This window comes from Corvus brachyrhynchos, unplaced genomic scaffold (assembly GCF_000691975.1).
Source record: "Corvus brachyrhynchos isolate BGI_N302 unplaced genomic scaffold, ASM69197v1 scaffold209, whole genome shotgun sequence".
In the NCBI taxonomy this organism is placed as follows: domain Eukaryota; kingdom Metazoa; phylum Chordata; class Aves; order Passeriformes; family Corvidae; genus Corvus; species Corvus brachyrhynchos.
The window spans coordinates 3,215,597-3,228,806 of record NW_008246056.1 but is presented as its reverse complement, the minus strand read 5'-3'; the positions used below and the strand labels follow the sequence as shown (position 1 = coordinate 3,228,806).

The 13,210-nt window shown below is 45.0% G+C and overlaps 1 protein-coding gene across 3 annotated transcripts in view; it reads right to left on the bottom strand.

Annotated features, from left to right (window-relative positions):
* Positions 1-7,263: 7,263 nt before the first annotated feature.
* MPPED1 (metallophosphoesterase domain containing 1) overlaps positions 7,264-13,210 on the bottom strand; it is a 62,521-nt gene continuing 56,574 nt past the window's right edge. For all 3 annotated transcript variants that reach the window (XM_017745861.1, XM_017745859.1, XM_017745860.1), the window contains exon 7: positions 7,264-11,508. In XM_017745861.1, the coding sequence (XP_017601350.1) occupies positions 11,390-11,508 (119 nt within the window). In that variant the 3' untranslated portion in view covers positions 7,264-11,389. The remainder of the gene's footprint in view (positions 11,509-13,210) is intronic.

Below are 13,210 nucleotides of genomic sequence, written 5' to 3'. Positions count from 1 at the left end.
GCTCTGCTCTGGGCTGGGGCAGCCTCACCTCCAGTGCTGGGGGCAGTTTTGGGTGCCACAACATAAAAAACCATTAAGCTATTGGAGAGTGTCCAGAGGAGCTATGAAGATGGTGAAGGGCCTTGAGGGGAGCCGTATGAGGAATGGCTGAGGGCCCTTGGTCTCTTCAGCTGGAGAAGAAGAGACCAAGGGGAGATCCATCAGAGTCTGCAGCCTCCTCAAGAGGGAAGCGGGGTGTCAGGAACTGATCTCTTGTCACTGGTGTCCAGTGACAGGACCTGAGGGAATGACAGGAGGCTGTGTCAGGGGAGAGTTAGGGTGGATGTTAGGGAAAAGTTCTTCCTCCAGAGGGTGGTCAGGCACTAGAACAGGTTGCCCAGGGAAGTGGTCACAGCACCAAATCTGCCAGAGTTTAAGAAGCTTTGGACAACACTCTCACACACACGGTGGGATTCTTGGGGTTGTCTTTGTCCTGTGCAGGGTCAGGAGTTGGACTTTGATGATCCTTGCAAGTCCCTTCCAACCCAGGATATTCTATGGTTCAACTGAATGTAATGGTGTGAAGTGCGTATCACCTGGAGAGACACCAAAAGCTTTACTTCTTAGGTCTAGTGGATGAATAAATATTCCAGTTGACTAACTTCATAGTTGCCAGCATCAACATTTTATAGTGTGAGCCAGTTTTATTTCCTTTTGCCCAGTTGATCTTTCCTAAAGAGATTATAAACAACTTAATCAACATTCCTGTCATGTGTCATCCTATTAGGTTTCATTAATATCAGCTAGTTCTAATGCATGGTTCTAAACAGGCAATTTCTATTCCTTGCATTTATTACCTGGGCTTTTAATCTTGATACATAATCAATTTAGGAATTTCTGCACAGCGTAGTCTGTCTCTATTATATGTGCCCAACACTGAGAGTTTGAACAGTCTGAGGGTTTGTTAGTCCCTTCTTTTCAGATATCTCTGTTAATTGAAACCTCTCCTTGCAGCTCCAGACAGCCCTGTCTTCTGCAGGAGTGGAGCTCTTCCAAGCCACGCAGTTTCTCTGTTGTGCTAAAAAGCAAAAATTATTTAACTTATACCTCCTAGTTAAGCAGCATTTTCACTGTCAGGTCCTTGCATCTTCTGATTTCCTTCATTTTCCTCCAAGCAGACACCCCTCTCCCTCAGTCCCCTTTGGCATGTAAATTTTACGAAGTTGCATCATGAATCAGTGCAGCAGAGTCTTCTGTTTTCAGGAAGTATCATCCTTCGTGCTGTGGTTCTGCTGTCAGTTCATCATTCTGGTGCCAGCCTGCCCTTGTAGGATATTTTTTCCTCCTTTTCTCCATGCAACAGGAGCTGGTCTGCCTCCCTGGATCTGTCTTTTCCTGCTTCTTCCAGGTACCCAGTGAGTGGATGCTCTCTGCCTTTCACTGTCCCAGTACACAAAATTTCTTAGACTTCACTTGTGGAACTAGTAAAAAGGCTGTGCACCATATTTACTTATCAATCATCAACTGAACGTCTTCTAAAGCAAAATCCTTCCCCTAAGAAGGGACCTTTTTGCTTGCTATAGCTCCAGTTCTTGCATTTGAAGTCTCATCTCCCAGCTAAACTTTTCCCAGGTGTGCTGGTTTGGGGAAATTTGGAAATATATCCTCTGAGAGAAGGCAGGTTACAACCATCCCTCCCCCACCAGGTTCAGGAAAAAATGAATTTTCCTCGGAGGAAAGTGAAAGAGATAAAAACAATTTATTTAACAAACACACAGGAAAAGAATAATAATGCTAAATAATAAAACCTCTTGCTCTGCTGAGAGAAGACCTGGGAAAATTTCAGAGTCCTTCCATAGATCTCTCTCCTCTCTTCCCCTCAGAACTGGGATGGGTTGGGCCCCCTCCTCCAGGGCCTCCACCTTGGTGGAAAAAGTCCCGATGTGTTCTGATGTTGAAACAGTCCAAAAAAGAAGAAGGGAAAAAAAAAAAACCAAAGTCCCAGGAAAACAAAAGTTCAACTCTCTGTCTCTCTCTGGAGGAAAACTGGCTGAAAGCTGGCTGAAAAGCAAGCTGCTTCCTCCCACTCCCACCGCTGCTGAACGCAGAGAGGAGCCTGTGTATCTGTGTCCCTGAAAACAAACTGTAAACTGCTTTGAAAGAGTTTGCTCGGTTTTTTTCTCTCCCCCCTCTCAGGCTCAGTTTAAAGGCACAGAAAGGCACAAAATTAATTTCTGGGCATGGGGCAGCGATATGGGATACACATCATAAAGTCACCCCAAGACACCAGGGAAAGGAGGCTGCTCTCAAGCAGCCAGGCAAAGCAAAGGTTCAGCGTAGTGAGTGTCTCTCTTGGCTTCTTCAGCTCAGCCACAAGTGAGCATGGTGCAAAGATGAACATGGCTTCTCTTGAAAACGTCTTGAAAAGTTGCATAAACCTTAGAGAGAGGTCATATAAGGATGCTTTTGACTCATACTTGTTGAGATGCTCATTTTGCTGAGCTCAGTGCTCATTCTTCTGAAATGGAGTGGGACCAAGACCAGCACCTGCTTCTTCAGCGCAGGTTTTCTTTTTGCTCTCCTAAACCAGATGAAGCAAATCGAGCTATTGCACTGAAGACATCAGAGCACCAGAAATACAACCAGCAGACCCCAGGGTTTTGCTGTGGCTCTCCGTGTTCATTAATATTTGGAGTGGCTGGGACAGCCAGATGGATGTGATGGCTGCCTGGAATCGGCCACCACTCCAGACATCACCCTGAGGGATGCCACTGTGTAGCCACATGGGCCAGGGAGCAGCACAGGTGGCTTCCCTTGGGAATACAGGACTTGAGCTTTCCATTCTACAGGACAGAGCGTTTTACATCATCAGGGTGGTCCAACACCAGCACAGATGCCCAGAGGGGTGATGAGCTCTGCATCTTTGCAGGTCCTCAAAGCTCAGCTGGAGCAGCCCTGAGCAGCTGCCACTGCTTCAAGCAAGAGGTTAGAGTGGTATTTCCAGAGGTTCTCTGACCTGAGAGACTTGAAAAAGAGAGTTGGGTCATTTAGCTCCTCACAGCTGGTTTCACAACCTCGGGCTTCTGGCAGAGCCTTGTATGGATTCAGCTGAGCTCTGCAATCCCACTGGTATCAGCACCCTCTTCTTGTGGGAACAGCTCTGCAGTTCTCCGAAGCCACGTACACAGGAAAGGAAAAGCCTCTGTGAACCCAGCAAGGAGTCAGGAGAAGTAACTGCCTCTTACAACTATAAGGAACTTTTAAAGAATAAAAGGAGTCTTTATTTTCTCTTTATTAAGTAATAAAGAACCACATACCACCTTCCTATTTCAACTCTACATGTGGGCTGTGAGTTCCTGATGATTTTCAGACCAACATCACAATTGCAGAACACAACCACTGTTAAAAATGCCAAGCAGAGACTACTGAGACAACACTGTTCTTTAAAGTATGCTCTCTTTTTTCACTCAGAAACAGGAAAAAAGCCAATAGGGAGCATGAAATATCACCATCACTTCTGAGAGCCCCATTCAAGTAATTTGCTTTCATACATTTTGTTGCTTTCCATCTCCCAGCTTTGAGTTCCTTTTGTTGTTTCTAATAGATAACACCAGCTTCAAAGTTTGGAGGAACTGTTCCTCTTCTGCTGCTGTTGTCCTTTTTTCCTTTATTCCTTTAGAAAATGTTGGGTTTTTTTCTTTTTTTTTCAAGTAAAAAGGGGCTGCTTGAACAATGCATGTCCAGGATCCAGGAGAGACAGGTGTCTTTCACTGTGGCATCCTGAGCTCGTGGAGAGATGGAAGGACCCTTTCCTGACCAGCAAATGCAGCTGCACCCTTTCCCCTCCATCTACCAATCCTTGTGGGCTTGGCAGAGAAAGTCCTGCTATTCTGATTAAGATCTGTGCACTAAAAGCTCCTGCACCTTTATATTAAGGAATGGCATAAGCTTGATAGCAGTTGGATTAAAAGCAGTTAAGAAATCCCCTACTTTTAACTTCAAAGAGGGCACAGAATTTCTGAGTTTATTGCAGTGTTTGTGAGTGCTTGGTGGTTCCAGCTGTCATGCAACCAGCTCAGTGTTGACTCCAGCACAAACACACTGACACAGAGCTGCAGGCAGCTGATGAAGTGTCTTCATCATAGTTTGCTGAGTGCCTTGTCTATATTTTCATGATTTATTACTTCCCTGACTTTCTCAGGTGTTAGAAAGAACAATGAATCAATCCAGGCATTTTCAGATGGGGACTGCTAATTGCATGAGCTCTGTTTACCGCTGGAGAGCTGCAGTTTTGACAAGCCTCTTGACCCCATGTTAGTACATATGATTAATTATTGTTAAGGGCATCTGCAGAAACGAACTGGATAGGTAACACCTCAGAGCTATTATTTCTTTCTGAACAAGCAATAAACATAATTATGTTTACACTGTGGTCCAGCCAGAACAGGTGGGGAAAGAAGGTGCTTTTGAAGGTGCGGGGCTAAACCATCACTGCCCAGAGATGGGCATCCAGAGAGCACAGGCTGAAGTGATGGGGGAAGCAAGCTGGAAGCAGCTCCTTCTCTTGACTCCTTGGCAGCTCCACAGCACCTTTTCCTTTCCTGTGTATGTCACTACAGAGCACTGCAAGCAAGGGCAGAGGTTCTGCATCCCCTGGTGTGTGACTGAGGGGTGGAAAGCACCACGAGCAGGCCACAAGGTTATCGGGATGGCAGATGTTTTGCACCATTTCACAAACTGATGGAACAAACTCTGATGCTGTGGACCCCGCTGGGCAATTTTCTCTGGAGGCTTGCCCTGCCCTGCCATGCTTTACCTTGCTGTCCTGCTCTGCCTTTGCTCTGTGTGCTGTTGGCATTCATTCCCCCAGAACAGGGCTCTTCCTTCCCAGTGGAGGGAACCTGCCACATATGCACTTACTGGCTCACCCGGAGAGGCTTGGGGTGATGCCAGGAGTTGTCCCCAGGCTCGCCCCAAGCAGAAGGACCCGTCTCCTTGTCCTACACCACTCCTGGCTTGTTGCAGGTCTTTGGAGCTAAGGCTGCTGGGGAAAGTGTTGGGGTTTGTCTCTGGGCTCAAAAACAAGGCCAAGATGGGTTGACCCTGGTACTTCACCCTTGGGGAGCCCACAGAGGTATCCAGAGTGGGGGTGTCCATGGTGAGGTCCTTCTCAGGGAGCCCCAACGCAAGTGGTGTGAAGTGGCAGGGACCAACAGGAGTGACCACGGGAAGCAAAGGAGCTGGTGATAAAGGCAGAGTAATCAGTAGCTGACACATGTGAAGCAGCTTTTTAAAATACCACATAACAGACACAACCTGTGCCATGCAACAGCCTTATAAAAGAACAGAAAAAAATAGAAATTCAGGTTTAATTACCCTCTCCACTTAAACTGCTTTATCCTGCATAATTTTATTATTTCTAGAAAATTTGGCCCAGGTCATTATGGTGGGAGGTAAATTTTGCAGGAGACTCTGAAATTTGCCACTGTGGGTAATTACACTGCACAGATGAGAGTATCTCTCTCTGCACAAAGCCCTCCTCAGCACGCTGGAGGTGCAGGGCCGTGCAGGACCTGACCTTGCTGCTTTCTGTCCCTGCCCTTCTGTCTGTTTTGGTAGAGCAGCAGCTCTACCAGGATGAAACAGAAACCCAGCAGGGACAAGCCTCTCTCTGAAGTCCACAGCACACAACACTGGGGCCACCTGGCTCTGTGCCCTGCAGAGACACAGATGGAGTCCCCTACTCCCCTCTATGGGTTCAGCCCCACACGCCCACCGGCAGGGTCCCCACCAGGACACAGGCAGCCACTCCCCTGCGGAAAAGGGAGCACTCATTGAGAGAAGGCACCTCAGCTTTGAGACCCCTTCTTGCCCTTCCAGTGGCCTCTGTGGAAAGGTTTGTGCCACCAATTTTGATACCTCCTAGTAGTCCCAATTTGCACTTTTCAGTGAGCTGGGCCAGCCCTAGCCCCCACAGCCAGGTTCTAACTGCAGTGGGGAAGGAGCACTTGGGGCTGCACTGGTGGGAGGGTGCTTTAACATCACCTTCAACTCTCCCCAGCCTTCCCTGGGTGTTGGGCAGCTCATGTGGTTGGGCAAAGCATTTTCCTTACTCTGATTTTGAAGCTTGATTCTACCATAAGCCACTGCAACATGTTTATAGCAACCAGCATTTTCCCATCTGGCCCTCCTCAAGTTGCTCATCCCATTCAGAACACAGAAAGAAAGACAAGAGAAATGTAAGGAGAGTACTCAAAACAGCCAGCCTGCCTGGGTTGTTGTTTCCCATGGCTGTCCCCCTGTCCCCGAGGCCACGCAGAGGCAAGACCAGAGTTCTGAGGGAGAGAATGGGCTCTTCTCCCACGGCAGGAAGCATCTGCCCACTCACCAGGCCCACATGGCCCTGGATGGGAGCAAAGAGCACAAGGGCACGGTGTGCACAGACCCAGTGACATGTGGTGAGGTTAATTGCTCTGCTCAGTCTTAGTCCACTGTGCTCTGGAGAGGGAAGACACTTCACTGGGCCGGGGGAAACAATGCCGACCGATTTGTGCAAAAGAAAAGTCCCTTCCTTTAATCTGTTTGAAAGCTTTTGTGCATCAAAGTCCTGGCCAGAAGAGCTATTGCTGATATAATTGGTGTGGACAATTGCAAAAGTTTTGATAAAGACCTTTGTGGAAGAGCTGTTCATGGGAGGCAAAGAAGGGTCATGGGTTGGGCAGCAGCTAAGACACAAAAACCCCAAAAGCGGGATGAGGGCTGTGCCAATGTCACACAGCTCCATATCCCCCACAGCAGCATCCTCAGCTCCCCACAGGTGGTGGATGAGGTACCCTCAAGCAGCAAAGCCCAACCAGGGATGATGAGGATTGCCAAGGGTACCGCCAAAGCCAGGGGAACAGGACAGAGAGGGGGGAGAAGATCCCCAACATGGACAGAGTGGAAAGGGTGATGGCTGTGGTAAGTCCAGATCAGTTCTCACCTCTTGAAGAGAAAGCCCAGCTAGAGCCATAGGCAGCTCACCACAGTGCTCCACTGGGGGTTACAAATATATGCTATTATCCCAAAAAACTCCTAAAAAATGAAGATATTGGATAAAAGTCAGCAGAGAAAGCAGCAGAGAACTGTGCCTAAATGCTCAGACAGGAGGGATGGATGCTCAGATAGGAGGTCCTCTTCTGGCACTGCTGCCTCTCACCAACTCCCGAATGACACATCATCAAAAAGAGAGGAGGGGAGCGTTTCCGAGATGGGAAAGTAAGAGGATTAGAAATAGAATCTAGCTAGAATTGAAATTATTTTAATTTCTGGATGAAGTGAGTAAAAAGCAACATAACAGGCAATATACAAAATAACAGATGGCACAAAAGAGGTGCATATAAGTACTCCTATTTTCACTTTTCACATAAAAAGAGAACAAAGGGACAGTCAATAAACCCAAGCAGCAGCACACGTACAAGGATAAGTGAAATACTGTTGTTCTAATGCACTGTGCATAACCATCCAGGGTGTTCACTGTTCCAAAATACCACTAAAATTGCAGATGCAGAGAGACTTGCAAGAAAGGGACAGGAATGTACCTGAAAGGAAAGACCATTTGCAGTTATATTTGCTCTGTGTGAGTTACTTGAGCAGAAAGCAATAATATGGGTTTTAAGAGAGAAATTCTCACACAAACAGCAATAAATGGGAGGGGGACAAAGATCCCCATGGGCAGATTATTCCAAAAATTGCCTTCTAAGGAATGTCTCGTTCCTCCTTCCTCTGAAGTATTTGCATTGACTGTTGGCAGCTGTCAGTGACTGGAAAAGACAAACCACTTCTTATCTCCTCTGGCTCCCTCCTACAGCAGAACTAGAGCACTTTCCCACCTGCTGTGTCCACAAGCATGACCCTGAGACAGGGGTTTTGATCCTTCCTGGGGCACCAAAAGCAGCTGCTTGGGTGGGTGCTGAGTTCCAGCCTGCTCCTTCCTTCTAGTCAAAGAACATTTCACATCCTCACCCGTATGTGACTGAGGGAGGTAAAAATAATCTTGTCATGTTTTTTTTCTTTTCATTGACGTGCAGTGATATCTTCCCTATTCATTGCTGAAATGAACCAGAATTAATCTCAGCCAACAATTCTGCCTGGTGATGGGAATGCACATATTAGTGATACACAGCACACCTTCCTTCAGGAGAGCTGCTACCTGGATAAATATCAGTGAAGGTCAGCAATGAGGAGGTGGGGCAGGAAACTACTTGAGAGGGCATCCCAAATTTAAATAGAGCTGAGAGTGGCACAGCCGCATTTGTGGAAATCTTCCTTTTCATGGCCTTCCTTATCTGAGGTACATCAGAAACTCAGGTCTTTCTGTGCCCACAAAGTTAAAATAAAAATATTCACCTGGCCTTAGCCTTCCTCTCTGTGAAGATGTGTCCTTACACCCAACTCGCAAACTGTCCTTCCCTCAAACGCTGTCCACTCCCAAAGGATGGCATCCCAGTTCCTGACCTCTCCAGAGCTGTGCTGCAGCACTCCCAGGGTAGGCTCCTGCCTCCCAGGCACACCTGGCACTCTCTCCCACCTATTACAGGCAGTGGTTGCTGTTTTCCCCTCTCTGCAACCCCAACATCGAGCTCGTAACCCTCTGCAGGAGATGGGGCGGCTGGAAGCTGGGAGACTGAGCAGGGCACCCTCTGCCATCTGTCCCCAGTCCCTCTGCCAGCTGACCCCCCCCCAAAACAACTTTAATGTCCCACAGCCTGGCTCCTGCCCCTGGAGAAGATGGCATTCATTCCAACACAGAGCTGATCACATGAGCTGGACATTAAGAGACCTTATTTTTTGATGTGTGTTTGGTTTTTTTTTTTAAGACTTTATTTGTCTAACATGCTTGACCAAAAATTACAACACTCAAGTTATGCCAAAATGATTAAATAATCTTTAAGCTTTCATACCTCAAGTACTTTAAATGATATTTTGAAGTAACAGTTGCTTTCATATCCTTTCCACATAAAAATACACAGTATTTGGAAGATACCTTAGGAAAAATTATTTTTAAGAGAATAGTTTATGGTTGACATAGAAATTTTGCAGAGGCTAATAAAAGGACCTCTTCCCCCCACTTTAACATTTAAGTGCCATGAGAGAATGTAAACATTTCAGGCTTTAACATACAGCCAATTTCCTGCCACATTTGTTGCAAACCACTTGAATTGTGACTAGCTAAGCCACTTTTATTCTAACCAAGCTATTGTTCATCTTCCCAATGATGACAGGAGTTCATATTCAACTATGAATTTCAGTTCTTACTGATTTAGGAGCTGATCCTGAGATTTCTACACCAGTAGCTCTGACAAAAGTGGCCCCATCTGAATTCATGGCAGACTGCTCATGCACTTGTGAACCACTCACCCAAAAACCACTTGCAGGTGTCACCAATTGTTTTGGGGTTTCATTTTCAGGACAAAAAAGCAGCACATTTGTTTAGACACACAGTCACCCAACAGATTACAAGAAATGACAGACCTGTGACTTGTCATGTTTTCTGGGGGTCTGGTGGCTTCTTGTAGGTCCACAGCACAAGTCAGTTAGCAGGCTCAAACGTCAGCTCCCAGCAGCAGCTGGAAGAGCTGCTGCACATGGGAAGCCAGTGAAAAGCAGAGTTTGTGCCCACCTTGCTCAGAGTCGAAGCTCATGTGGCCTGGTTTTGCAACACAGGTATTTTAAATTGTTTAAGTGTATAATGTACATGTAGCTGCTATGTGAAGCTCACATTTACATTCATGTAACACACAGAATTCTCCAAGGCATTTGTGCAGTTGTGGGCTATGCACAGACCTGCAACCAACTCTGAGCTGGTAGCGCTGTGGTCTGCCCAGCGTGTGAACAAGATTAATGTCTAGATGCTGTCAGCCCCAAATTCAGGATGTCCACAAGGCAAAAGGATATGTTTGTTAGTTCAAAGCAGAAATCCATTTCTTGCAGGACATGTCTGAAGCCCTTGGTTTTTTTGGTGGCTTTGTAATCAATTCTTAAGCTTCTGCCTAGGACAGGATTGAAATCCCAGCAGCTTCAACACCTCTTCTAACTCTGCAGGAGAGCTGCACGGCAGTACCCTGGCTGTGGACCATCCCAACCAGCTCCCAGCACATCCCCTGCTTTGCCTGGAGCCAAAAGCAATGCAACAGATGGGTTTCTACTGGGTTTGTCCTGGGCCTCTCTCAGCAGTGTCCATGAGTGGGCAAACAGCAGTACCAGGTCCCCTGAGGTGACCTCTGCTCTGCACACTTTGGTGTGTACCCATTACTCACAGCCACCCAAAAGTGAGTGTCCAAACTACACCTCAGGATGATGCCTTCCCCTTGACATCTATGTTTCCCAGGGACAAAATGATCACAATGACATTTTACCACTCCTGACTAGAGCCAAATTCAAACCAGTAATCTCATCATTGGCTGTATGTCCCATTAGCAGGTTTTAAACCAATGGTCCCAGTGGGTTTTATTTAAAAAACCATGACTAATCATTGGGTGGGCTCTTTGTGGGTTTTTTCTCTTTTTTTTTTTTCCTTAAATACAATCACTTATCGCTTTACCATACAAAAACACAGTTATATTTTTTCTTCTTTTTTAAGGGAAATGTCATCCTTATTTTCTTTAACAGGTGAGGCCAGGTTACAAATTCCTGAGTTTATACTGCACTTAACACAGTCTCCCTTCTTGAATGTTGAGCTGTTTACAGCATGCTGGCAATATGCACCATTTCCCTTGCCATCTGTAATGCCAGATGTAGTAAAACTTCATTTCAGTACAGTGAATTAGGGCCTCTATTGCATTGGTTTTGAATAGATGCAAAGACTTAGACCTGGAGGACTTGGAGAAATAGCTTTCCTCCTGTGACTGGTCATTTGTGCACCATCTTTTATATTTGCCATGTTGATTAAGGGAAAACATCTTTACCATCATTTTTATTTTACCAAGAACTCACTGGAAAACATCTGAAATGAGGAAATCAAATCCTAGTCTAAACACTTACGTTTAAACTGCAAACTTTCTTAAAGAAACACTCCTTTGAAAGACATCGTTCTTTTAATAAGTCCAATATACGGTATGTACAAAAGCCCCTACTAGAGATATATATATATATAGATATATATATATATGTATTATATATATGTGGAATGCATTCACTTTTCTGTGTTCACAAACATTTTAATGGTGAAATGTTAGTCTTTAATTGTTTCTGGCACCAAAACGTCTTTGTTGCTTGTCCACTTTTGTTATTCTAAGTTTATCTGTGAAGAGCTAGCAGGGAAAAAAAGAAGGATTTTGCTTTTTTTTGTTGAATGGTTCCCTATTGGGATTCTCAGCCAGCAATATAAAGTTGCTAATGTGTTGTATACAACTTTAAATCCTCATTATAATCATGTGTTCCTTGGAGTAGGTAAGTCAATAACTATAGGTGGATTAAGTGGCTGGTAATTCACAGTGCACACAGATGCATTCACATAGGTGGTGGTTCCATCAGCCATGACACCATAACCTACAAAGGAAGAAAAATTCTGGTTACTCTCATTATTCATTATTATCTTCTTTATTTTTAATTACTTTTATTACACAATGGTAAGTGCCACATTTTTTATTACTCAGAAGGAATTTAAAAATTCTCTTCGTGCAAAACATAAATGTTCCCTGAATCAATACCATATTTTTCCTACATCAGAACTTTTAAAATTGTGTAAGAAATGCAAAATGGGCCGTCAGGAGCTAATGGCTATTATCTCTGGCAGCCAGCTCACCAAACCTCCTTAGAAAGACAGATACTTTTCTCTGCAAAGATTTTTTCTTAAAACCTTTTTAGTTTTGGAAAGGATGAGAAGATAGAGCTTAAGCAACTGCAGAATTTTAAGAAACATGCTTCTGATCATTTAGGCTTGCAGTCATCAGTGCAGCAAACTTTGGGCAATTCTAATCTTCCCACCTTTTTTTCCTGCCCTGTGTTGAACATTCTTTAAGCAACCAGTGAAGAAAAAGCATTGCTTCACTAGGGCAAGTATGTGTGCAAGTGCATCCGGGCAGGATTTGCCTAGTAGGAACCTCTTCTTGCTATGCCTTTGAGCTTGTTGATCAAACTTGATGGAAAGTCACTAAAATGCCTGTCCAGGCTGAGAAAAAATGGCTTTATTAATGCACTAACAGACAAGGTGAATTCACACCCTAAAACACTGTACCATTTCTACAGGAGAACACACACGTTCATGTGTCTCACCAGTGGTGAAAAGCTTCAGCTACATCTCATGTCCAGCTAGACACCCAAGGCAAACAATTCCAGAGCTAAATCTGCAGAAAACCAAGCTTTCAGCTCTAATGCCTCTAGAAATACAGTGAAATGCTGTTTCAGAAAGTGAAGAAGAAGCCCCTTGACAGCCCTGATGTTCTGAAAAAGCAGACGCATTCTCCATTGTCAAAAATCTTTTAATGAATCACTAGGAAAAAATATAAGCTTGGTTACATGAAAGCTAAAATCTTAATATTGGAAACTTTCACTGAAATATTATGTTCAATATGAAGAACTGCATTCATCATCAGAAATGCATGATTTTGGGGAAATCACTTGGTAGAAAGCATTTGTACTAAGATTCAATCTCACCGTTGATGAAGTTAATAGTGAAATGTATTCATTGCTATATACATACTGAGTTCTAGCTATTCAAATCCTAGGTACCTAGGACCCCATGGTTTTTCTGAGTGCAATTTTGTGTCTTTCAGAAGCATTGAAAGTTGCATAATTTGCAAACAAAGAAACAGTAGCCAAATTCTTTTCTTTTTGGTTCCTTAAAACACCCTGAATAATGCAGAGCCTCCTGCACCTCCCATGGCAAAACCACACTATAATTAGGGACCAGGGTGGGAAAAAACTCTGTCAGGTTCCTGTCACAGGCATTTCTTTAAATCCCTTTCTGTTTGCCACAGAACAACTGTTCTGAGGAAAACACAAAATGCACGGAGGACAGTCAGCACCATGGCTGGGACTTTCTTTCTCCTCAGCTATGTGTTTGGAGAGAACAGAATCAGCCTGCTAACACACTCCTTTTGCTGGAAGCTTCCTAATGCTGCAGCTTTCACTTCTGCCCTACTGCTAGCAGAGTTGCCTTGGCCATGACCTCAGTGGAGTACTGGCTGTAATGGGAAAACCAGGATTTTAGCCAGAGCCCCTGCCATGCTGCTTGTCCCTTCCATGGGTG